General features: G+C 39.8%; 1 protein-coding gene across 1 annotated transcript in view; it reads left to right on the forward strand.

Annotated features, from left to right (window-relative positions):
• Positions 1-23872, forward strand: part of atp11b (ATPase phospholipid transporting 11B (putative)) — a 187749-nt gene that overhangs the window by 95093 nt on the left and 68784 nt on the right. The window contains exons 18-24 of the mRNA XM_055164437.1: positions 3292-3473; positions 11067-11270; positions 14806-14959; positions 17479-17581; positions 20879-21024; positions 22068-22127; positions 22511-22638. Of these exons, the coding sequence (XP_055020412.1) occupies positions 3292-3473; positions 11067-11270; positions 14806-14959; positions 17479-17581; positions 20879-21024; positions 22068-22127; positions 22511-22638 (977 nt within the window). The remainder of the gene's footprint in view (positions 1-3291; positions 3474-11066; positions 11271-14805; positions 14960-17478; positions 17582-20878; positions 21025-22067; positions 22128-22510; positions 22639-23872) is intronic.

Below are 23872 nucleotides of genomic sequence, written 5' to 3' on the forward strand. Positions count from 1 at the left end.
TTTTCATTGAAAAATTGACATCGGGTAGAGCGCTTTTTCACAGCTTTATCAAAGTGTCTGCTCCTGTTTATATAGTGAGAAAGTGGAGAGAGATTTCACACCTGGTTTTACCCCTGCACGTCTCTGGTGCAGCTTCGGAACGGATTTGACAGAGGACCTTAACAGTTCTTAGTGTTACTAAAAATATCTGCTCTCAAAGACCCTCCAGAAAACTGTTCTGCAATGACAATATCATGGTCCATTTTTTATGATGATATTGCTCTTAGGGTAAATAGAGCCTGGCACTCTTCAGTAGGTTTACACGAGGTCACAGTTCTGTGGTGGAATTTGTGGTTTAACTGTCAGATTGTTGACCTAGTTTATGGTTAATATCTCTGCACCAGTTTTTGTTTCCTGTGCATAGGCACAGTAATTACAAAGTCCATTGTCTTCTCTGTTAGCCTAAATAAACAAAAGTGAAAAATGATTCTTTTCATAATGTTGTTGTAACCCAAGCCGTCTTTTGTCATCGTCTTCTAAGTTAGTCCCAGGAATTCTGCAGCTCCTCTATAGAGATCCTACATGGAGACTTGGTGGTTCTGGCTTTGCAGGTGAACAGGTGCTGTGTTGTTTGAGATGTTTGGCCACAAACATCTCATACAAACATTGGTGTCAGTGGAGCAGTGGTAGTTCAGTGGGTAGAACGTTTTTCTGCTGATCCGAATGTTGGCGGTTCAAATCACTCTCTCGACATAAGCATCAGTAGTTGAGTGGTCAGATCCACAGACCCACAGGTTGGCGGTGTGATTCCAGCTCCCACAGATGAATGCAGCTGATGTCATGTCCTTGGGCAAGATACTTAACCCACCTCAATCAATCAATCAGTTAATCAATCAAAATGTATTTATAAAGCACAAATTTCAAAAAATCAAACACAATGTGCTTTATAGTGGTTAAAAACAATCCCACATTTCCTTCCACCCACCCACACGGCCCCCACAGCAACCAAACAACCCAGACACACACACGCACACACGCACACACGCACACACACACATACACGCACATACACTAACATGCTAAAATGCATAAAACTACAATAAAACTACACACAGTGAAATGTGAGGCAGAATCGAGACAGCCCCGTGTGTGAACGGGTGAATGGTTCCTTGATGTAAAGAGCTTTGAGTGCTCTGAAGAGGTGTAAAAATGTGACCATATACATGTTAGTGTCAGTGCGAGTGAGGTCTGAGTTCAAGAGCCGACTGTATCCTGAGTGCACCTGGTGTCTGTGGGCAGCTTCAGCTCCTCAGTTCACCTTTGGGACAGGATCACCTGAGTGTTGAGTCCAGACAGACGGGGTACAGGCTGAGACTTGAGCCGCCATGTGTTGGTGTATGAACCCAATGAACCCAATTCCTGCTACTGTCCTCACTGATGTTGGTTTTAGTATTATGAAAAGATTTTTTTTTTTTTTTTTTTATTAAAGCTTCAGAAAGTAGTACCATTATTCAACCCCAAAGATATGAGTGTTGTCAGCAGAAATTATTTAAAATCATAAGATGAATATAACAAGTCTGATTTATTAAGTTGCATTCAGTATCATCTCATTATAGATTACTGTACACAGCCTTTGTGGACATTTAGTTATTTGTTTGGGTCTAGATCAATTTGAAACAGTGTTTTTAAGCGTTTGTACCTTTGCCAGATAGCATTATGGCCTGAAAGATTCATTGCAATCGAAATTAGAATGGACACAATTAGCCGCTTGCAAAGGCTGCAGTTACAGTAGGACAGTGTTTTCTGCAGAGAGTTAAGTCATTTAAAGGTCTTATATTACACAAAGTTAGCTGGAGTTTTTGGGGTGATTCAAGAGTTAAATCTGCCTTTTCACTTACAAAGATGCTCTTTATTTTACTTCTATTCTATACATGGTCGTTTTTGTGTGAAATCATAATATCGTTTGCCACCACCCGCACCCTTTTAGTAAATAAATTAATGTGTACAGAAGGGGTCCCCAACCTTATTCCTTCGGTGAGCTACCTTTACAAAAAGAAAATACCAGAGAGCTACTAGTTGTAGCTGTCACAAGAAATGGAGTATATTTAAGTGCCACGACGAGCCTTAAATGCTGTACAGTTAGACGCCAATAAACCAAATAATAAAAAAAAAACATTATCCATTTATTAGTGTACAAAGTTCTGCATCAAAATAATACATGTTCAGTTGTAATAGGCATTTAATTAATCAAATGTTACTTTTTCAAAACAATGCATGTTATTCAGAAATCTCATGGCGAGCTTTAAGCATGTTATACTGCCCTTCCCTTTATTGTAGCCCTTTATTATTAGTCTGTACACATCTCCAAAGCTCACAATTCTCTGTTCCAACTTGTGATGTCATAAAGTGGTAGTTTTCAAGTTAATAGCTACATTTTCTTTTTTAGTTCAGTAGAGATTGGCAATTCCAGGGAAGGGAGCAGAGAGCTACTGGTAGCTGCCGAACTACAGGTTGGAGACTCCTGGTGTAGGGCATGTCTTTTTTTGACCAAGAATTAATTTTGTTAACTACATCCGTAAATGAAAACACACACATAAAAATATGAAAAAGAACAAATAAGTAAGAATATTATTGAAGTTTAACTTAACACTAAATCCACTGTGTAAATGGCGTTTTAATAGCATTATCTTCTTTTTTTTGCAATTTGAGTATAAATGTGCAGCTTTCAGAATGTTCAGAAACATCTAAATTAAAGTTTTTGTGACCTCTGCAATTTCAAGTAGTTGGTGACATCAAACAGGACACCTGGCTGCAGGGGCGGAGTCTGAAGCGTGGATACCTGTTAGACCAATCACAGTGTTCCTTATACCTCCAGACCCTGCCCCTCCTCCCCCCCTTACACTCCCCTTTAGTCCTCCAGGTATTGTCCAGTTTAGCAGCTCTGTGGGTGCGTCTCATTTCTCTTTCCTCGTTTCCTTCTCCTTGATTCCTCTCCTCGATCCTCCAATTTTCAGCTGTCAATCAAATGTGTCATATAAAGTGGTGTCCCAAAGAAAACCACAGAAGAAAGGAGTAAACATGAGGGAGGTTTCAGGAGGCAGACATCAAACTTTATTGGTCTCAGTGAAGCGTTTACATCCTCTCTCCTCCCTGTGTCTCCTCTCCATTTCCTTCAGAATCGAGGAAAGGAATCATGGAGCAAGAAGCGAAGAAAGAAAAATGAGACGCAGTCTGTTTGAAATTGTGTTCGTGGGCGGAGTTTAGGCGTAGAGTCCGATTTTAATTCTCTCCCTCTTTTTTGCCCGTGTGTAGAAAGGCTTGCGCACCCTGGTGGTGGCCTGCCGTCACTTCAGCCCAGAGCAGTACTCCGAGGTGGACAGACGTCTGAACGCGGCACGCACCGCTCTGCAGCAAAGAGAAGAGAAGCTCCAAGAGGCTTTTAACTTCATCGAGAGGGACCTGCACCTGCTGGGAGCCACTGGGGTCGAGGACAAGTACGTGCATGATTCAGAGTGTGTGAGAATACTGGTGCGTTTACATGAACCAGGGCGCAGAGGCAGCTCAGTTATCCTTAGTGTGACTACTGCACAAACTAAAAGTATAGGTAAAAATCCGAGAGTAAAACTTAATGATTTTAATTATAGTTTAATAGTATATGAAAGGTTTCCCCCAAACAGTGTTGGGGAGTAACAGATTACATGTACCGGAGTTATGTAATCAGAGTACAAATTATGAGTAACTGTATTCACTTACAGTTACTGTTTCAGTGAGTGGTAATTGGATTACTGTTACTTTGTTGAAATAAATGGATTACACACAGGTATTTTCCTGTTTTCACATTTTGGGTTATATCCCTTTTTTTTTATTTTGATAATTCCACTCATTGCTGGAAACCCAAACAGAACGTGGCAATAAGAGCGACGTAAACATCTTTTTAACATTGGTGGCATCAGTCGCACAATGGACGAGGTTGTTAATAATCGGTGTTGATAATAATCTGAGTCTGCATCATTTTGAGTAAAAAACATCCAATATTACAGATTTTTACTGGGCTGGTGCCTTTATGTTTGTACTGAAAGTGATTTTTTTTTTAAATAAACTATATGACACTAACAGCAGGGTGGACATAATTTAAGGTGATCTCATAAACAAATCATTTCTCTATCAATAATATTTTTAATCTGGTTAAGGAAAGACTGGGCTTTTTATTCTCTTTTAACAGACAAAACATTATATGTTAAGATTTCCTCGTCTTTGCTTCTCTACAGTAAACAAAAGTCTGTTCATGGAGATTTGGCTGAACAGACAATTTGAAGAGAACAAACAAGAATTTTCAGGATGTGGTTGTTACATTCATGTCGTTTTAAAAAGACAAATGACAATATCAAGTAATCCAAAGTATTCAGATTACGTTACTCACTTTAAGTAATTTAATGGATTATGTTACAAACTACATTTTGGGGTATGTAATCTGTAATGTGTAGGGGAATACATTTTAAAAGTCACCTTCCCAACACTGCCCCCAAAGAGTGTAGTATAAAAGTAAACTCTGTCTGCATCAAATTACTATAAGCGTTTTAAGTATTGCAAACTGGAAGAAAGAGCTGAACGTTGAGAGTGGATGGATCGAGGCTTGACTCACTGAAAAAAAGCTCTTCTAACACTCCACACGTACCTGATAATTGATTTTTCTGAATATGGATGACGTGCCAAAGGGTTTATGAGAGCTACAAATAGAGTGATACTAAAACATAGATTGAAATACATACGTTGATATTCTGGTATTATTTACGAGTGGCAGCAGTGATCTACAAAGACTCAACCGCTTTCCAAGACACACAGATCTTAAAATAAAGCCTCTTGTATATTGTAAGAACAAAAATGTGGCTGTTTGCTAGAGGTGTTCATTCACTGAAAACAGGTAGCGTGTGCTCTTGGAAAACAAGACTTGGACAAAATGAAACTGAGACTAAATGAAATCCAGGCACCCCAGTTGGTAGAGCGTTTGTCCACTGTTCCAAAGGTTGGTGGTTCGAATCCCACTCTCGTCATAATAAACATCATTGGTTGAGCGGTCAGATCCTCTGACTCACAGGTTGGCGGTGTGATTCCAGCTCCAACAGATGAATGCTGTTGTTGTGTCCTTGGGCAAGACACTTAACCCACCTCGCCCCCAGTGTCTGCACACATTGGTGTATAAATGTGTGTGTGTGAATGGGTGAGTGGTTCGTTGTTGTAAAGCTCTTTGAGTGTCTTGAAGGTGGAAAAGCGTTTTATAAAAATGTGACCATTTACCCATCATGTCTTCATCAGCGCTTATTTCAAATCAGGCTTTGGCCATTTAAATATAGACCTGTGGTCCATGTACCATTTGTTCTTTTGAATTTCAAATTAAGAACGAAAAACGATAAAATGGGAAAACAGTTTGTTATTTCAGTATTCTCTTTTAGTGTAAAAAAAAAAATAATATATATATATATATATATATATATATATATATATATTATATATATATATATATATATATATATATATATATATATATTATATATATTCGACCTCTATTTCCAATATTTAATTTAAAATTAATTTCAAATAGCCATCTATCAGTTTTCTTCCGCTTATTCAGGGCTGGGTCGCAGGGGCAGCAGTCTAAGCTGGAACTCCCAGACTTCCTTCACCCCAGACACTTCTCTGTGTCTTCTTCTTCACCCCCCCTCCTCTGGGGGGACCCCGAGGTGTTCCCAGGCCAGCCCAGAGACATAGTCCCTCCAACTGGGTCTTCCCCGGGGCCTCCTCCCGGTGGAACATGCCCGGAACACCTCCTGAGGGAAATCCCCATTAGGCATCCACAACAGATGCCCGAGCCACCTCAGCTGGCTCCTCTCCACATGGAGGAGCAGCAGCTCTACTCCGAGCTCCTCTCATACTTCAAATACCATAAATCATAAAACAGTCATCGTACCCATTTCAATATTTATATTTTATACTCTCTCGTTTATTTGCCGTGGAAGTTCTGCTGCTAGAAGGACTTACCTAAAAAATCATTGCAGTTTTGTCCTCTTTTTATAGTGACATGTTTACTTTCCAGTCTTAGAAAATCTATGATGAGAAACAGGTAGCGGCGAGACGATAAACTCTCCTTTGTTCAGTTGACACAGAGCTAAGCAGCAGAACTTCCAAGGCATACAAAGCAGAGAGAATAAAATATCAAAGTTTGAAATAGGCACAATACCTGTTTTTTGACTGGTGTTATTTGAAATTAACTTTAAATTAAATATTGGAATTTTTGACACTAAAACAGAAATAAATAAACCGTTTTCCAATTTTATTTTTCGTTCTTAACTGAAATTCAAAAGAACAAATGGTACACGGACCTCTTTTAACTTTACGCTTTACCTTGTGTTTCCTTTTACTTTTCTGGAGTGCCTGGATTTCGTTTTATCTAAGTTTTGGGTCTCTTGTTCACACCAACCAAACTGACCCCACTAAAACAGATGAATATAGAAAACATTTAATACGCACATCTGTTTTTAAAATGTTTAGAATAATTTGAAGCATTGAAGCATTCAGAAACACGTGGACTCTTTAAATCCAGTGTGGTGTCTTGAGCAGAGCCGTGTATGGGGAAATGAATGTTGTGTTTGAATAGATTCTCCTCTCCATCTGTTCCTGTGCTTCCTCCTTATCTCTGCCTCTGCTCCTCTCCCTCTCATCCACTATCAGACCATCTCCATTACATTCTGACCTCTCACAATACAAAGAATATTACGCAGCCAAGGCAATATTAGATTCCATTTACTTTCTTTTCTCCAGACATATACACTGCACTGTAGAGAACTAATTAAAGATGCAATATGTCACTTTTGTAGTGGAGGTCTGCCATCTTTTTGTCTTCATGGAGATCTTAAAGGTTCTACAGTCATTTACTCAAAATGAACTCTTGTGAGATTTAAGTCATGTTATAATGTTGTTTCCTCATCTAAAACAGACTTGGAGTTGTGTTTTTGTTTCATTCACATATGTTTGAGTAATCCTTTATTATTAGTCTGTTTACATCTCCAAAGCTCCAAATGCTCTGTTCCAACTTGTGATGTCATGAAGTGGTAGTTTTCAAGTTAATAGCTACATTTTATCTTTTAGTTCAGTGGAGACTGGCGATTCTAGGGCTGAAATGATCCAAATGATTCTAGTGAAGGTGTATGGAGTTTAAAAACACAGAGGAGCACTTCCTGTATTACCACATGACATCACAAGGTGGAACAGAGTGTTTTCAGTTTGAGAGGAGAACTCAGAAAAACTCATATCTGCAGGGTTTGTGAATGAAACAAAACACAACTGTGTTTGTGATGAGAAAATTACATTATAACACAGATCAGACATGCAATATGAGCCCTTTAATACTTTTGACTTTGAAAGGTTCCACAGTGTGGCATTTAACTTGTCTAACTCCACTGAAATGAACAACTGACAGTTACATGTAAAATCTGTGGAGAGGTGAGCCCACTAACAATAAAAATGTTCCTAAATAAACATTTTCTGAGCAATATTAACAGCTGCCATTGACTAGAGGTGTATGTTTAATGTCATACTGTGGAACATTATTGGTTAAGCAATAACATCTCCATGGTGATAAGCTGGTGGTGTGTCTCACATCAAAAAGAAAGTTACACTGTGCACCTACTTTTGCCTTACAGTTTAACACAATAGGTCTCCATCATTTTAAGTCAGAGAGGTAAAACTCATATTGATAAAAATAAACAACAGATGAACATGATACATGGCATATTACCACATTTTTTGACTATAAGTCGCTCCGGAGTATAAGTCGCAAGAAAAAACATAAGTCGCACTTTTTGGGGGAAATTTATTTTATAAAATCAGAGACCAGACATTTCATCTTGAAAAGCAAGTTCTTAGCCAGGCTGGTGCCACCTATTGGCTCCACTCAATTTCATTTCTCTCCAGCGACTAGGCCAGGAATCACAATACAATAGACGGTTTGCAAATACCCCCGGAAGTGCAAGTATATTCTGTGTTGTCAACGATTCCCAAGATCGAGAATTTAAAGCTGGAAAAAAGAGAATGTTTGGTCAATTTTATCAAGGGGGAAGATGTAATTGTCCTTCTTCCTACGGGATTTGGGAAAAGCTTAATATACCAGTTAGCCCCGTTAACGCCCCATCGCATACGTGACTACCAAATAGTAGAGATTGGTTAAATGATAAAAAGTACCCGCCTACCGTCAAGCGAACGAATTCTAACACGGCAAGGTCAGACGGTTTCTATGAAGTGAATCGAAGTGAATCTGGCTGATGAATCAGGCAAGCACTTTCTAGTAATAACAATAGAAGAGAGAACAACAGACTGTTAACATCACATATTTCACAGTTCTTCAGATAAACTATAACATAAACAACAGAACAGAACAAGTTTACCAAACTCTCCATCTCACTCCAAATGACTAAATCCATTCAATTCGATCCTTCCAGTGACTTCAGGAAAATTGCATGGTTCACCCTCCCGGGGAAACTGTTCTCCATCCCCGCTTTCCACCAGTATCTCATGAGTTTCTCGCTCACTCCAAACTTTCTTTATGCTGCTCGATTACAGTTTTTGCCTAAATATTTCACTACTTGCAGCAGGACAGCGGCTTTTTCTGCAGGAGACATGCGCAGTAGAGTGAAGTGACAGTGGTACAGGGGTAATAGTAGTAGCAGATACTGACACACTCGCAGAGTGCTCGTGGCTGTCAGTGTGAACATTTTAATATACAAGTCTCACCGGAGCTTAAGTTGCAGGAAACACCCAAACCATGAAAAAAGTGCCACTTATAATCCTAATAATACTGAAGTCTTTTGTAGAGCTGTTTTCATGTTTTTTTTTTTCATGGCCTAGATTGTATTCCTGTTTGCATGACTCATTCTTATTTAGTGGCTTTACTCTGGTTATTCATTTCTAGGTCACTGCGTTCACATCAAGTTTGTCATTGTAGTTTTTTAATATTCATAGATGAGAAAGACACATTGTTCATAATATATTCATTATTCAAGTCAATTTAGTAAAACTGCATTAATCAAATTATAAAGGTGACAAATATTGCTTAAAGCTACCATCTGAATTTAGACCAGCTCACCCACCCCTGTTGTAGTTTCACAAATTGCCACTAGGTGCTGTCTACATGACTGCTGTCTGATGGTGTGCTAGTTTTGGCATGTCGGAAAAACACCAGAGAGCACAGGTGATTTCAAAACAAAACAAACCAAAAAAAAACTGATGGTAGCTTTAAGGAGCATTGTGTAACTTTTTGGTGGGGGTCCGTCACTTGCTGTGAATGTATCATTGCTCTGCTTTGAATTTTCCACAGTATGACTTTTAACAGTCGTATTATATTTATTCAATCAGAGGTGGTTTTATTGGTCTAAAATACCTAGAAAAACAGACATTCTGACTGTGAGCAGGGTTGCCTCTCCACAGATCTGACTTGTAACTTGGTCTGGTTTGGTTTCTTCATGAAGATAAAAAGGTTTAATGCCATACTGTGAAACATTCCAGACAAAGCGTGGCCATACCAGCATGTTAAAGCCTCATCCCATCAGATCTCAGAAGCTCAGCAGGTCTGGTTAGTACTTGGATGGGAGACCACTGGGAAAGTCAGGAGCCACAGGGGGGCGCCAGTTGTAGAAACTGTTGTTGTGTCCTTAGGCAAGGCACTTCACCCTCATTGCCCAGTATGAAATGGTGTGTGTGTGAGTGATGGTGGTGATTGGAGGGGCTTATGGTGCAGATTAGTAGCCTTGCTTCCATCAGTCTGCCCCAGGGCAGCTGTGGCTACAGTAGTAGTTTACCAACACCGGGTGTGGAGTGAGTGAATAAGGCTGCGTTCACACTGCAGCCTGAAGTGACCCAAATTTGATTTTTTGGCCCCTATGTTCCTGTATCTGATCTTTTAATGACAGTCTGAACGACACAGATCCGATTTTTTTCAAATGCGACCCAGGACACTTGGATATGTGCTCCTGAAACTGATACATATCTGATCTTTTGACATGTGACTTCAGTCTGAACGGCCAAAGTGCATTCATCCACCTACACGTTATCAACAAGCCACAAACGTCACTATTCTGCACTGAAGTAGGCGAAAATTGTTAATGAACTCTGTGTCACTGAAGTGAAGCACATCACCACTCACCACTCTTGGCTCCGTCTCCACATCCACACGTTCCTTTCAACAGACGTCGCTGCCGCTGTCCCACAAAACCCCATGGCCAAAAACCTCGTCCTTCTCCTTCTCAATCTCCTCCTTAAAACAAGTAAGTTGTTCATGTTCTGGCTCCGGTACGAGAGGAACTTTAAAATCTCCAGGTGCTCAATGCTGCGTCCATGTTTGGACAACTTCTGTAAACACAGAGCACGCTCAGTGCGGTTGATGTCGTCGTGTCTCCAGTGTCACATGTGGGACACTTTCGGGCTGTTTAATGTTCACACAGGGGATCACATACAAGTCGCATTTAATTGGAAATGTGAACGACCTCGCAAAAACATGGGATTTCACAAAAAAATCTGAATTGAGCGTTAAGCCCTGCAGTCTGAACATAGCCTAATGCTCTAACCCTAACCCTAAAGCGTCTTTGAGTGTCCAAAAAAGCGCTATATAAAACTGATGCATTATTATTCATTATTAAAGAAATAACACCTTCACAGAGGAAAGTATTTGATGAGCCCTCCACCAGAAAAGTTACACAATGCACCTTTAAATAAGTTAGAAACATTTTGTATATCAGAAGTAAACACTTTAGCCAGAGAAAAGAAATGGTTTGAGATGAGACTGAAAGAGGCCATTTTTGTTTGGAAAGACAATCCATCTTTAAACAGAAATGGGAGGCTCAGACTTCATCTCTGTCCTGTTTACAACTCCATTTTCTTCTTCTTCTGCCTCGAAAATCTGGGAAGAAAGCCACACATCTAATATAATAAAATAAAAAACTGATGATAACTATAATACTGTCTTTACTCTTTACAGCTTGATGCACAGTGAATGAAAATATGCACACGGTTTTCTTTCTTTTTTTCCTTTTCTCCCTCAGACTCCAGGACAAAGTGCAGGAGACCATAGAAGCCCTGCGACTGGCTGGGATCAAAGTATGGGTGCTGACTGGGGACAAACACGAGACGGCGGTCAGTGTGAGCCTGTCCTGCGGCCACTTCCACAGAACCATGAACATCCTGGAGCTCCTGCAGCAGAGGTCTGACAGTGAGTGTGCGGAGCAGCTACGCAGGCTGGCACGAAGGTGAGGCTCACGGACCTTTATTTATGCGTCTGATTTATATTTTGAATTTAACACAGAGCCTCGGTTATTTGACGAAGGTGAGGCTAACGGAGATTTATTTATGCTTGTGATTGACAGTGGGTTTATTTATGTTTGTGATTTACATTTTTAACTTAAGGCAGAACCTCAGTTATTTGACGAAGGTGAGATTTATTTACCGGTATGTTTGTGATTTGCATATCAGCTATAACTCTTGAGAAATGAAAAAAGCCTGTATTTTGTATTTAGTAAAAAGCTTTTTCTTAAGTCTTAATTTTTAGTATTATAAATTAGAGAGAGATACCGTATATTGGGGCGAAATTTGCACTTTTTAGGGAATCGTCTGTTAGTGTTAAAGGTCCTGTAAAATTGGCTCTTGTGATGTTTTAACCGTTATAATGCTGTTGCCTTGTCAAAAACAGACCTGCAGTTGTTTTTTGTTTCACTCACACATGTTTGAGTAACCCTGTATTATTAGGCTGTCTTCATCTCCAAAGATCAAAATGCTCAAGCTGTAGATTTTAAGTTTAGCTTTAACATTTAGTTCAGTAGAGATTGGAAAGTTCAGGGCTGAAATGATCTAAATCAGGGGTCTCCAACCTGTAACTCGGGAGCTACCAGTAGCTCTCCAACCTCTTCCAAGTATCGTATTTTCCGGGCTATTAGGTGCACTCTTAAGCCTCCAACCCCATCAAAATGTCTGATGTGTGATCTGTCGGCTTATTGTTTTATGTGTCCCATGTGAGCTGGGCACCAACTAAATGGTGCATGACACTAAATTAGTAAACTAAACTAAACTAAACTAAACTACCATATTATTTGGGTTATTAGACGCGCTCTTAAGCCTCCAACCTCAAAAAACAAATGCGCGCCCCACAATCCAGAGCGCCCTATACACGAATCCACTCAGGTGTCCCAGCACGACTTCAGTAAACTACAAAGCCGCACCACCCACAGAACACACAAACACACACGGAGCAGACAGCGACCGCACAGCGAAACACACCCACAGACACACTCATCACTCCACGCCGACAAGGAACGGAACGGAGGAACGAACCGAAAAAAGCGAGTGCAATGTGCCACTTCTAGACACGACTGAACAACTGAGTCACTGCGAACACACCGACAATCTGTTGGTCCCAGACACACACCCTCCCTACACGCCACAACTGAACAAAGCCCAGAGTCACCGTGAACGAACAAACAAACAAAACCACTCACCCATCACACTGTTGTGTTTCCTTTAAAGTCCGGTGCAGTTTATTTGTGAAAAAAATTCCAAAATAGACCATTTAACGACAGTGCGCCTTATAATCCAGAGCGCCTAATAGTGCAGAAAATACAGTAGCTCACCAAGGGATTTCTGAATATATGTATTGTGCTGAATAAGTAAAATTTGATTACTTAAATGCCTATTACATTGAACATTGACACCTAACTTTGTGCAGTAATAAATGGACACTGGTTTATGTTTTATAGGCACCTAACTGTACCCCAAAGCTCGCTCTCTTTCTCATAATCGTCTCAATTTCTTGTAACTGCTAAAACTAGTAGCTCTCTGGCATTTTCGTTTTGTGAAAGTGGCTCACTGGAGGAAAAAGGTTAGAGACCCCTGATCTAAATGATTCTAGTGAAGGTTTATGAAGTTTAATACATGACATCACAAGGTGGAATAGGCTCTATTCACGCTTACGTCACAAACCAGGAAGACGTTTAGAAACATGTGATGACAACTTCCGCCGGACTCTGTTCTGTGACTCTGAAAGTCTGACAAAATCTAGGAAAAATAAAAAAATATTCCAGTTTTCTTCATCTCCATGTCATTGTAGTGTTCCGTTCTGTTGGGCTAATCAACAATTCCAACCACACCTCAGTTTTCATCATTTCCCCACTGACACACAACTCCGAGTGCACTGGTACATGTGATTAGAAGATGGAGATGAGGCACCACATTCCAGATGATTCCAAACAGCGCATACGTCTGCAGTCTTCATTTTACCAACCATCACATTCACATTCATTCAAGTGTGAACAGAGCCTTTTGGGTGTTTGTTAGGGAGAAGAACTCAGCATAAATCTGCAGGGTTTGTGTGTTAAACATGTGTGAATGAAACAAAACACAAGTCTAGGGCTGTTTGCGATGAAAAAACTACATTATAACATAGACCAGAAAATAACATACTGTATTTTCTGCACTATTAGGCGCTCTGGATTATAAGGCGCACTGTCGTTAAATGGTCTATTTTTCGAATTTTTTTCACAAATAAACCGCACCGGACTTTAAAGGAAACACAACAGTGTGATGGGTGAGTGGTTTTGTTTGTTTGTGGCGTTCACGGTGACTCTGGGCTTTGTTCAGTTGTGGCGTGTAGGGAGGGTGCTGTCTGGGACCAACGGATTGTCGGCGTGTTCACAGTGACTCAGTTGTTCAGTTGTGTCTAGAAGTGGCACATTGCACTCACTTTTTCAGTTCGTTCCTCCGTTCCGTTCCTCGTCGGCGTGGAGTGATGAGTGTGTCTGTGGGTGTTTTTTTTGCTGCGCGGTCTCTGTCTGCTCCTCCGGGTGGTGCAGCTTTGTAGTTTACTGAAGTCGTGCTGGAACACCCGAGTGGATTCGTGTATAGGCCGCTCTGGATTGCGGCGCGCAGTTGTTTTTGAAGGGGTTGGAGGCTTTTAGCGCGCCCTATAGTGCAGAAAATATGGTAATATGGGCCCTTTAGATCTCCAGCAGAGGGGGATATTTTGTTTGACTGCCCAAAAAATAAGTATAAAGCTTTATTTGAGCATTTTTGTGTGAAGAATGCACTGCACAAAATGTGGCTTCACTGCTCTCTTAGTAAAACAAGGTTGTGGATTAGTTTATGCAAAATTTGGGGAAAATAATAAAAATTGGCCCAAAATAACATCTCTAAATAGCATCAGATTTTATCAGCCATCAGTCGCTCTGGATTCTAATCAGTATCAGCTACAGCCATGAAAAAAAACATATTGGTCGCTCTCTGTTTTCAATTAATATTAACATTTTTGTTTTAGTGGTGGGTGATACTGTCAAAAATGTATATCTCTATTTATTTTTTGACAGTTCTTCCAACAGCGATAATCATGTGCAGGCTTCAGAAATGTGCTAGACTGCCTTTAAATGTCTTTTTTGAGTTTCAGCTTACCAAAAAGAAGAAATGAAGTGTAAAATTAAACTTGTATTTGCATAAGTATCACTGGAGAGTCCTGTATGAGCGCACAGTGACGGCGTGTACACAGCGCTTTGACAATAAATGAAAACACTGTCTATTTTATTTATTTCGGGGACAGTGCATTTTAATTAACATGTCTGTAAATGTGCCAGAATTATCCAAAAAGGCAATTTCTCATCCGTAGCCCCCTGACAGATGCTAAAGGGCCCATGTGACACTATTTTCGGATGTTATAATGTTGTTCCCTTATTAAAAACACACCCGGAGTTGTGTTTTGTTTCATCACACGTTTCATTGACTTCATTTACCCTCCTGTGTGCCCAGGATAAAGGAGGACCATGTGATTCAGCACGGCCTGGTGGTGGACGGGGCCAGTTTGTCTCTGGCTCTGAGGGAACATGAGAAGCTCTTTATGGAAGTGTGTAAGAACTGCTCTGCTGTGCTGTGCTGCCGGATGGCCCCTCTGCAGAAGGCAAAGGTACTGCTCCTCTAGACTGTGTTTAAACTGTGTGGAGACTGTTAGACTGACAACTGTCTATCAAGGACCTATATTATGCAAAATTTATTCTTGTAAGCTTTAAGACATGTTATAATGTTGCTACATCCTCATAAACATATCTGGAGTTGTTTAGTTTCATTCATACCGTATTTTCTGCACTATAGGGCGCTCTGGATTATAAGGCGCTTATTGAATGGTCTATTTTTGAACTTTTTTCACATATCAATCAGTCAAACTTTATTTGTATAGCACTTTTCATACATTTGAAATGTAGCACAATTTGCTTCACATGCAACAGAAAAATTACAAGACAATAATTAAAAAACAACCCCTCCACCACCCCCTCCATATATACAACAATTTAAACATAAACATAAAGCTCTTAAAAGTTATAGTAAAAATGAAACTGGAGAGCTAAGATCAGATGGAGACTAAATAAAATAGTAATGATAATTTTATTTAAAACAACCATAATAATAACAATAATAATGATAGTTTAAGTTAAAACAGGTAAAAGTTTCAATTAAAAGCTAAATTAAAAAGATATGTTTTGAGTTTACTTTTAAAAATATGAACACTCGCAGCGGACCTCAGATCCTCAGGTCGACTGTTCCACAAACGGGGGCCATAAAAGCTGAATGACGCTTCACCATGAGTTTTAGTTTGAACTCTTGGGACAGTTAAAAGAAGACTTCCTGAGGACCTGAGAGTTCGAGAGGCTCATATGATCAAATCAGATCAGATAAATAAATAGAACTAAGACCATTAAGAGCTTTAGAAACCAATAAAAGAACTTTAAAATCTATCCTGAAGTTCACAGGAAGCCAGTGCAGAGACTTCAGTACTGGGCTGATGTGCTCTCTCTTCCTGGTCCTCGACAGCTCCGTGCTGCAGAGTTTTGGAGGAGCTGTAGTGGAGCTGTAGTTTTCTTTGGAAGACCAGAAAGTAGAGCTTTACAGTAATCAACACGATTTGTAATAAAAGCATGTATTAAAGTCTCTGCACTGGCTTGAGAGAGAAATGGTCTGAATCTGGCAATATTTTTTAGATGATAAAAACCAGATTTAGTGATGGACCTGATGTGTGGCTCAAAGCTAAGCTCACCATCAGGAGTAACTCCTAAACTCTTGACCCTCTCACAGGGTTCAGTGAGTAGGTTTGGAGCTTAGCTTTGAGCCTCTCTCTACGAGCTTCAGGACCAATAATTAACACCTCGGTTTTGCCCTGGTTGAGCTGGAGGAAGTTTGCTGCCATCCAGGACTTAATATCTAAAATGCAGTTAAAAAGGGTATCGATCAGACTTAGATCATCAGGAGACACAGCGATATAGAGTTGGGTATTATCAGTGTAGCTATGAAAGTTAACACCGTGTCTCCTGATGACCTGTCTTAGTGGCAGCATGTAGAGATTAAAAAGGGTTGGACCTAAAATTGAGATTTGGGGAACACCACACTCCATTTTACATTTTGCGGAGGACTGTTCCCCAAGACAAACATAAAAATCCCTGTTTGTTAAAAACTATTTGAACTAGTTAAAAACAGACTCAGAGAGACCAACTGTATAATGCATACATATAAACTGCACCGGACTATAAGGCGCATTAAACGAAACACAACAGTTAGATAAGTCAGTCAAATCTTATTGAATGCGTTCACAATAACTCTCAGCTTTGTTTAATTGTAACGTGTAAAAAAAAAAAAAACTTGTCTGAGACGCTAAATTGTTCGTGTATTCACAATAACTCAATTGTTCAAACAGTTGGGTAATTCCGGCGTCCAGCACGTCCACATCCCTCTCATCATTATCTGAGTCAGTGTGGTTACTGTTCCCTGGCCGTTCAGTGATGATTCTGGTCTTGGTGAAAGCTCGGACCACAGTTGATACTGATCCTTAGTCCAGGCGTCCACGATCCGTTGGCAGATCGTGGCGTAAGTCACTCGGCGCTGTCTCTCTGTCTTGGTGATTGTGTGTTCGTCTTCTCTCATCCACTGCTCCCACGCAGCTCACACTTTCACTTTATAATAGTCTTGAGTTTAAAGTGGGTGTTGTCATTGTGTCTCTTGACAGGTGCATTATATTATAAGACGCTCAGTCGTTTTTTGATGAAATTAAAGGCTTTTAAGCGTGCCCTGTAGTGCGGAAAATACGGTACATTTGAGAAATCCGTTATTTTTATACTGTCTGCATCTCCAAAACTGAAAATGCTCTGTTCCATCTTGTGATCTGACCTTGTGAACAGCTCCTTTTATTGTTTTTTTCAGTAGAGATTGGCAATTCGAGGCCTGAAATCATCCAAATAATTCTAGTGAAGGTGCATGGAGTCTAAAAACACACACAGTTTGAGAGGAGAACTCTGTTAAACGTGTGAATGAAACAAAGCACAACTCCAGGATTTTCAGTTTGATTTGAGTTTATCGCACTGAAAAACAAGCATCCTTACTGTTAAGCGTATACTTCATATTCTTGAAGTGTTAATGCATTCTTGTGTTGACTTCCAGGTGGTGCGTCTCATAAAAACGTCCCCAGAGAAACCCATCACTTTGGCTGTAGGTGACGGAGCTAATGATGTCAGTATGATACAAGAGGCCCACGTAGGCATCGGTGAGTCCTCTCTCTCTGCTCTTCTGTGTATCAAAATAATATATTATAAAAATACCTGACAGATATTGTGGTAACAGTTGAGTTCAGTTTAAGTTCATATTATGTTTGTTACAACTTAGACTACTGGCTTAGCAAAGTTATCTATAACAGGAATAGGGCTGAATGACAAGCTTTGTGATTGGATTTGCAATTTATGTTTTAATAATAGGATGCTGTTGTAAAGGTGCATTGTGTGACTTTGTGGTTGGGGGTCTGTCACCTGATTGTTTCTATGGAGATGTCATTGATCTGCCTGGAATGTTCCACAGTGTGACATTAAACAGATCTACCATGATGATGAATAATGCATGAATGTTTATTCAGACAGTAATGCAGAGAACATGCATAGAAAACCGTATTTTTCAAACTATAAGTCGCTCCAGAGTATAAGTGGCACCAGCCAAAAAATACGTAATGAAGAAGAAAAAACATATATAAGTCGCAATTTTTGGGGGAAATTTATTTTATAAAATCAGAGACCAGGAACTGACATTTCCTGTTGAAAGTCAAGTTCTAGTAATAACACTAGAAGAGAGAACAACAGACTGTTAACGTCACATATGAACAGTTCTTCAGATAAACTATAACATAAACAACAGAACAGAACAAGTTTATCAAACTCTCCATCTCACTCCAAATCACTAAATCCATTCAATTCTTCATCCTCTGTGTCACTTCTGAGCAACTCGACCTCGACCTCCGGAGGTAAAGGGAGCACCACTTCCTCTTCTGTGTCGCTGTCGTCAGACTCAGCATCAGTTCCAGTTAGAATTATTCGGGTCTTTCTGAATCCCGACAGGATGGTTTCAGTGTCACTGAAGTCCAGACTTTGTCCGTCATCCGGTGACTTCAGGAAAGTTTCATGGTGCATCCTCCCGGTGTCACAAGTTTCTCGCTCACTCCAAACTTTCTTTCTGCTGCTCGATTACTTGCAGCAGGACACATGCAGGAGACATGTGCAGTAGAGTGAAGTGACAGTGGTACAGGAGGAACAGGAGCAGCAGATACTCACACACAAGACTAGAGCCTCTCGTGGCAGAGTAGAAGTTGTAGGAAACACCCAAATCATGAAAAAAAGTGCAACCTAATAAAATATAGTTATTCTTTTCTATAACAATAAACAAAAGTAAATGTCACACAGATTTTACTTGTGTTTGAAAAGGATTGGTAAGAAGTAAATACTTATTTAACCCCAGCCCTTTTCTACTGACCCAAACTAACAAAGAACATATAGACTCTTCATTTCCCATACATTAAAAGCTCTAATTACACATTACACACGATACATGTATTCAATTACAGGTGGTTTTATACCTCAGAAATAACTAGAAAAACTCTTGATTAGGGTTGCCACTTCACAGATCTGACCTGTAACTTTGACTGATTTGGTCTCTATGAAGATAAAAGGTTTAATGCCATACTGTGAAACATTCCAGACAAAGCAAGAGCATCTCCGGGGAGAAAAGCTGTTGATGGACCCTCCACCACCTTAAAGTTCACATTTTAAACAGAAGAACTGACAAAAAGACTCAAATTTAAACCGACAAACTGATCAGACGAAAGAATCACATTTCAGAATGTGTTTGTATGGTACTTCAAAAAGTTGCTGCCATTGTGATTTGACCAGTGCCTCCATTCAAATTGCGTTTTTGATTCAGTTTGCAGTTAATCTTGCAGATCTCATCGGAACCAATTAAAGACATTTAATTAATCCTGCTTTATACAGCTTTCACAGTGTTTCCATTCAGCATTTCCTGTTAAACGTGTCTATCTCTGTATCTGTATTTTTGTATTCTCTATTTTAAGTGAAAATAAATAAAGGTATATTATTATCAAACATTATTTATGGCAAGGAGAAAATTCACTTTGTCGACCGGACAAAAGTTAGTTTGGTTGAAGACATTTCGCAGTTCATCCAAATGGCTTCTTCAGTTCTGGTCAGACGCTGGTGGACACTTCCTTATATCTACAGGGAGGAGCTAACTACACTGAAACTAAGGCTACGTTCAGACTGCAGCCTGAAGTGACCCAAATCTGATTTTCTGGCCTCTATGTGACCTGTATCTGATCTTTTAATGACAGTCTGAACGACACAGATCTGATTTTTTCAAATGTGACCCAGGACACTTGGATATGTGCTCCTGAAACCGATACATATTCAATCTTTTGACATGCGACTTCAGTCTGAACGGCCAAAGCACATTCATCCACCTACACGTTATCAACAAGACACAAACGTCACTATTCTGCGCTGAAGTAGGTGAAAATTGTTAATGAACTCTGTGTCACTGAAGTGAAGCACATCACCACTCACCACAGCCAAAAACCTCGTCCTTCTCCTTCTCAATCTCCTCCTTAAAACAAGTCAGTTGTTCATGTTCTGGCTCCGGTACGAGAGGAACTTTAAAATCTCCAGGTGCTCAATGCTGCGTCCATGTTTGGACAACTTCTGTAAACACAGAGACGCTCACTGCGGGTGACGTCGTCGTGTCTCCAGTGTCACATGTGGGACACTTTCGGGCCGTTTAATGTTCACACTGGAGTCACATACAAGCCTCATTTAAATGGAAATGTGAACGACCTCGCAAAAACATGGGATTTCACACAAAAAATCTGAATTGAGCGTTAAGCCCTGCAGTCTGAACGGTAGTCTAACACATCTACTTGTTTACAGTTTGTGTTTGTTAGTTGGGCCTATTGACCTGTACAGGGTGTGGGGTCTAATTAACAGAACAATTCAGGGTTATAATGGAGCTTCCACACCTCTGGACCTGACCTGGATACACCTGTTGTTCTCTTGTTTGATTTGATTTAAGTTTGAGGATGGAGTTGTAAATAGGAGATACATGGTGTCTGAGGCCTCCATTTCTGTTTAGAGAAGGATTATCTTTCTTAACAAAAATGGCTTCTTTCACTCCCCTCTCAAACCAATTATTTTCTCTGGCTAAAATCTGTACCTCACTGTCCTCAAATGAGTGACCCGTGGCTTTTAACTGGAGATGCACAGCAGACTGAGGTCCACTGCTGCTCTCTCATCTGTGTTGGTACATCCTCTTGTGAAGTAGCTGTTTAGTTTCTCCAATGTAGCGTTATTTAAATGTAACTATTATTTAACTAAAATTGATTGCACTTCTCACTATTTGAAAACCATGATATTACAGTTCAAATGTATTAGTCATTTGTCATTCAGACCTATTAATATCCCGTTCTGTTCAATCTTCCACTGCATTGAATGTGTTGAAATGCGTCTCTGTGCAGGTATTATGGGTAAAGAGGGGAGGCAGGCCGTGAGAAACAGTGACTATGCAATCGCCAGGTTTAAGTTCCTGGCCAAACTTCTGCTGGTGCACGGACACTTCTACTACATTCGGATAGCAACTCTTGTACAGTACTTTTTCTACAAGGTAAGAACGCGTCTGTCTCTCTCGTATTAAAACAGGACAATAGTTTAAAGGTCCCATGTTACTCTATTTTCTGATCTATGTTCTAATGTTGTTTTCGCATCACAATCAGACCTTAAGTTGTGTTTTGTTTCATTCACACGTTTAACACACAAACTCTGCAGATTTAGGCTGACTTTGTCTCTCAAGCAAAAAAAAACATGCTGTTCCACCTCGTGATGTCATGTGGTAAGACAGGAAGTGCTCCACTGTGTTTTTAAACTCCATACACCTTCACTAGAATCATTTGGTTAATTGCCAATTTCGACTGATCAAAAGGTACAAGGGAGCTGTTCACTTGGAAACTACCGCTTCATGACATCACAAGGTGGAGCAAAGTATTTTGAGCTGTGATAGACATTTATATTCTGAAAAGATTTCTCTCAATCTTTATACTAACAATACTATATACTACTTTAAACTCTGTGTTGTCAAATGTAAGTTAGTTGATTAGCACAAATATGTGAAACAGACACTCTGATTTGATATGTATGTAACTTGTATTTTTGTATAAACACTCAGAGCTCAGATGCTTTGGGGGATGCTTGGGGAGAGGATGCTTGGGGGGGATACTCAGGAGATGGAGAGAAGGGGTGACTGGAGACAGGATAGTGAGAAGAGGTGGTTGGTCTATGGCCAGCGCAGGCCTAAGAAGAATAAACCTTTATCTGTATTCCAAAAACTCATCGGGCTTCACAAATGGATTAATTATTTATCATCAAGGGATGCATCATTGTTTCCACAACAGAGCTTTGGAGATGTCAACTCATAATGAAGGTTTACACATGTAAATGCAACAAAACACAACTCCAGGTCTGTTTGTGATTCAGTAACAGCATTATAACATGGCTTGGAGCTCACAAGAATGAATTTAGTTTAATGTAGGGCCTTTAACATTTGTAGAAAATGTAGGTTATTGGTCCATTTACAATATACAACAATAATATTATAATGAAGCAGTAAAAATGAAGATCAGATTTAATGTTGTTTCTCTGTGTCTTTTGTAGAATGTGTGTTTTATCACTCCCCAGTTTTTATACCAGTTCTTCTGTCTGTTTTCACAACAAGTAAGTGTCATTTCTATGTCTCTTTACATGTCACTGTGGAAAACTGCACTGCTTTCTGAACCCTATGGCTTTATTCTTCCATATAGTTTGTACAAATCAGGGGCTTAGAATTTACAGTGAAATTATGGGCTGAAAATGTATTAGTAAGAAACCTTATTATGCCCACTGGAGTATTACAGACATACACACTATATATAACATATCTCTTAAACATGAATATTTAATGAGCCTGGACTGCATTAAACACTGCATTGCGCTGCATAAGAAAACTCTGTACAGGTCAGAGGGGGACAGGTCTGAATTCTATGGTGGAATTTGAAATGCCACGTGTGTTGTATATATGTATAATCTTGAGTATAAACTGTTGTCTCCCTGTGTCTCAGACCCTGTACGACAGCGTGTACCTGACGCTCTATAACATCTGCTTCACGTCTCTGCCCATCCTGGTCTACAGCCTGTTTGAGCAGCCTGTGCACCCCCATGTGCTGCAGAGCAAACCAGCCCTGTACAGGTGAGTCCCAAACCACAAACCACAAACCAGCCCTGTACAGGTGAGTCCCAAACCACAAACCACAAACCCGCCCTGTACAGGTGAATAAGGCAGAGTTACAGTGCGGGATAAACCGGTGTATTTAAAATCACCTGCGCCAAAGACTCAGTCACCCTAAAGCAGGGGTCTCTAAACTTTTTTCTTCGGAGAGCTACCTGTACAAAAAGAAAATACCAGAGAGATATTAATCATAAGAAATTGAGCATATATAAGAGCCACAGCGAGAGTTAGATGAGGTACAGTTTGATGCCTATAAAACATAAACCATTTTCCATTTATTAGTGCACAAAATTAGCCATAAAAATGCTACATGTACAATGGTAAAGGACATTTAATGAGTCAGATTTGACTTATTCAGCACCATATGTGTGATTCAGAAATCCCTTGGCGAGCTACTTCTACCAGTAGCTCCCGAGCTACAGGTTGGAGACCCCTGCACTAAAGCGTGACATGGACTGCAATAACTGGATAAATAAACATTAACTGTTTTAAAAGTTTCATGGAAAGTAACACTTGTTGCGACTTGTCATGATAATTACTATATTGACTCATTATATGTACATTTTCTTAGGGATACACCAATCCAGATTCTTCGGTTCTGATACCGATATTGGTACTTTGACTTTAACTATATCTGTTGATACCTGATATGAACTGATACCAGTGCAGGGACTGAAAATGACACTTATGTCCTTAAAACAGAGTCACCTTGTTACACATGAGATCCAATAGGGTTCTGTATCTGTTTATCAAACCACTACTGAAGAATTCAAACATTTTAAGCCATTCCAGGCTAAAATCATCATCTTATTACATCCAAATAACGGCCCAACCAGGATATTGTCTGAGCTAGGGATGGGCATTCGATGAAATTTTCTTAATCGATCGTCGGAAGAATTAACGATCGATTATTGATTAATCATTAAGGTTTTTATATTAAAATGATCATCATTATTATTACTATCTGCACTACTAATCTGCATAAATAAATTCAACTTTACGACATATAAACCGTAACCACTCTAGAGCCACATCAGTCCGTTTGACATTATAATGTGTTTAATTCAGTTTTGTGCAACTCTCACAGAAACAAAACTTAAAACCACATCACTAATTTGCATAAACTAAGCGAAGATAAAACTCCAGCTCTTGTGTCGCTGATGCGGTTAATTTCTGTTGGATTAAAAGACGTGAC

Source organism: Boleophthalmus pectinirostris, unplaced genomic scaffold, assembly GCF_026225935.1.
Source record: "Boleophthalmus pectinirostris isolate CB_2022bp ecotype Guang Dong unplaced genomic scaffold, ASM2622593v1 HiC_scaffold_7, whole genome shotgun sequence".
NCBI classification, from domain to species: Eukaryota; Metazoa; Chordata; class Actinopteri; order Gobiiformes; family Gobiidae; genus Boleophthalmus; species Boleophthalmus pectinirostris.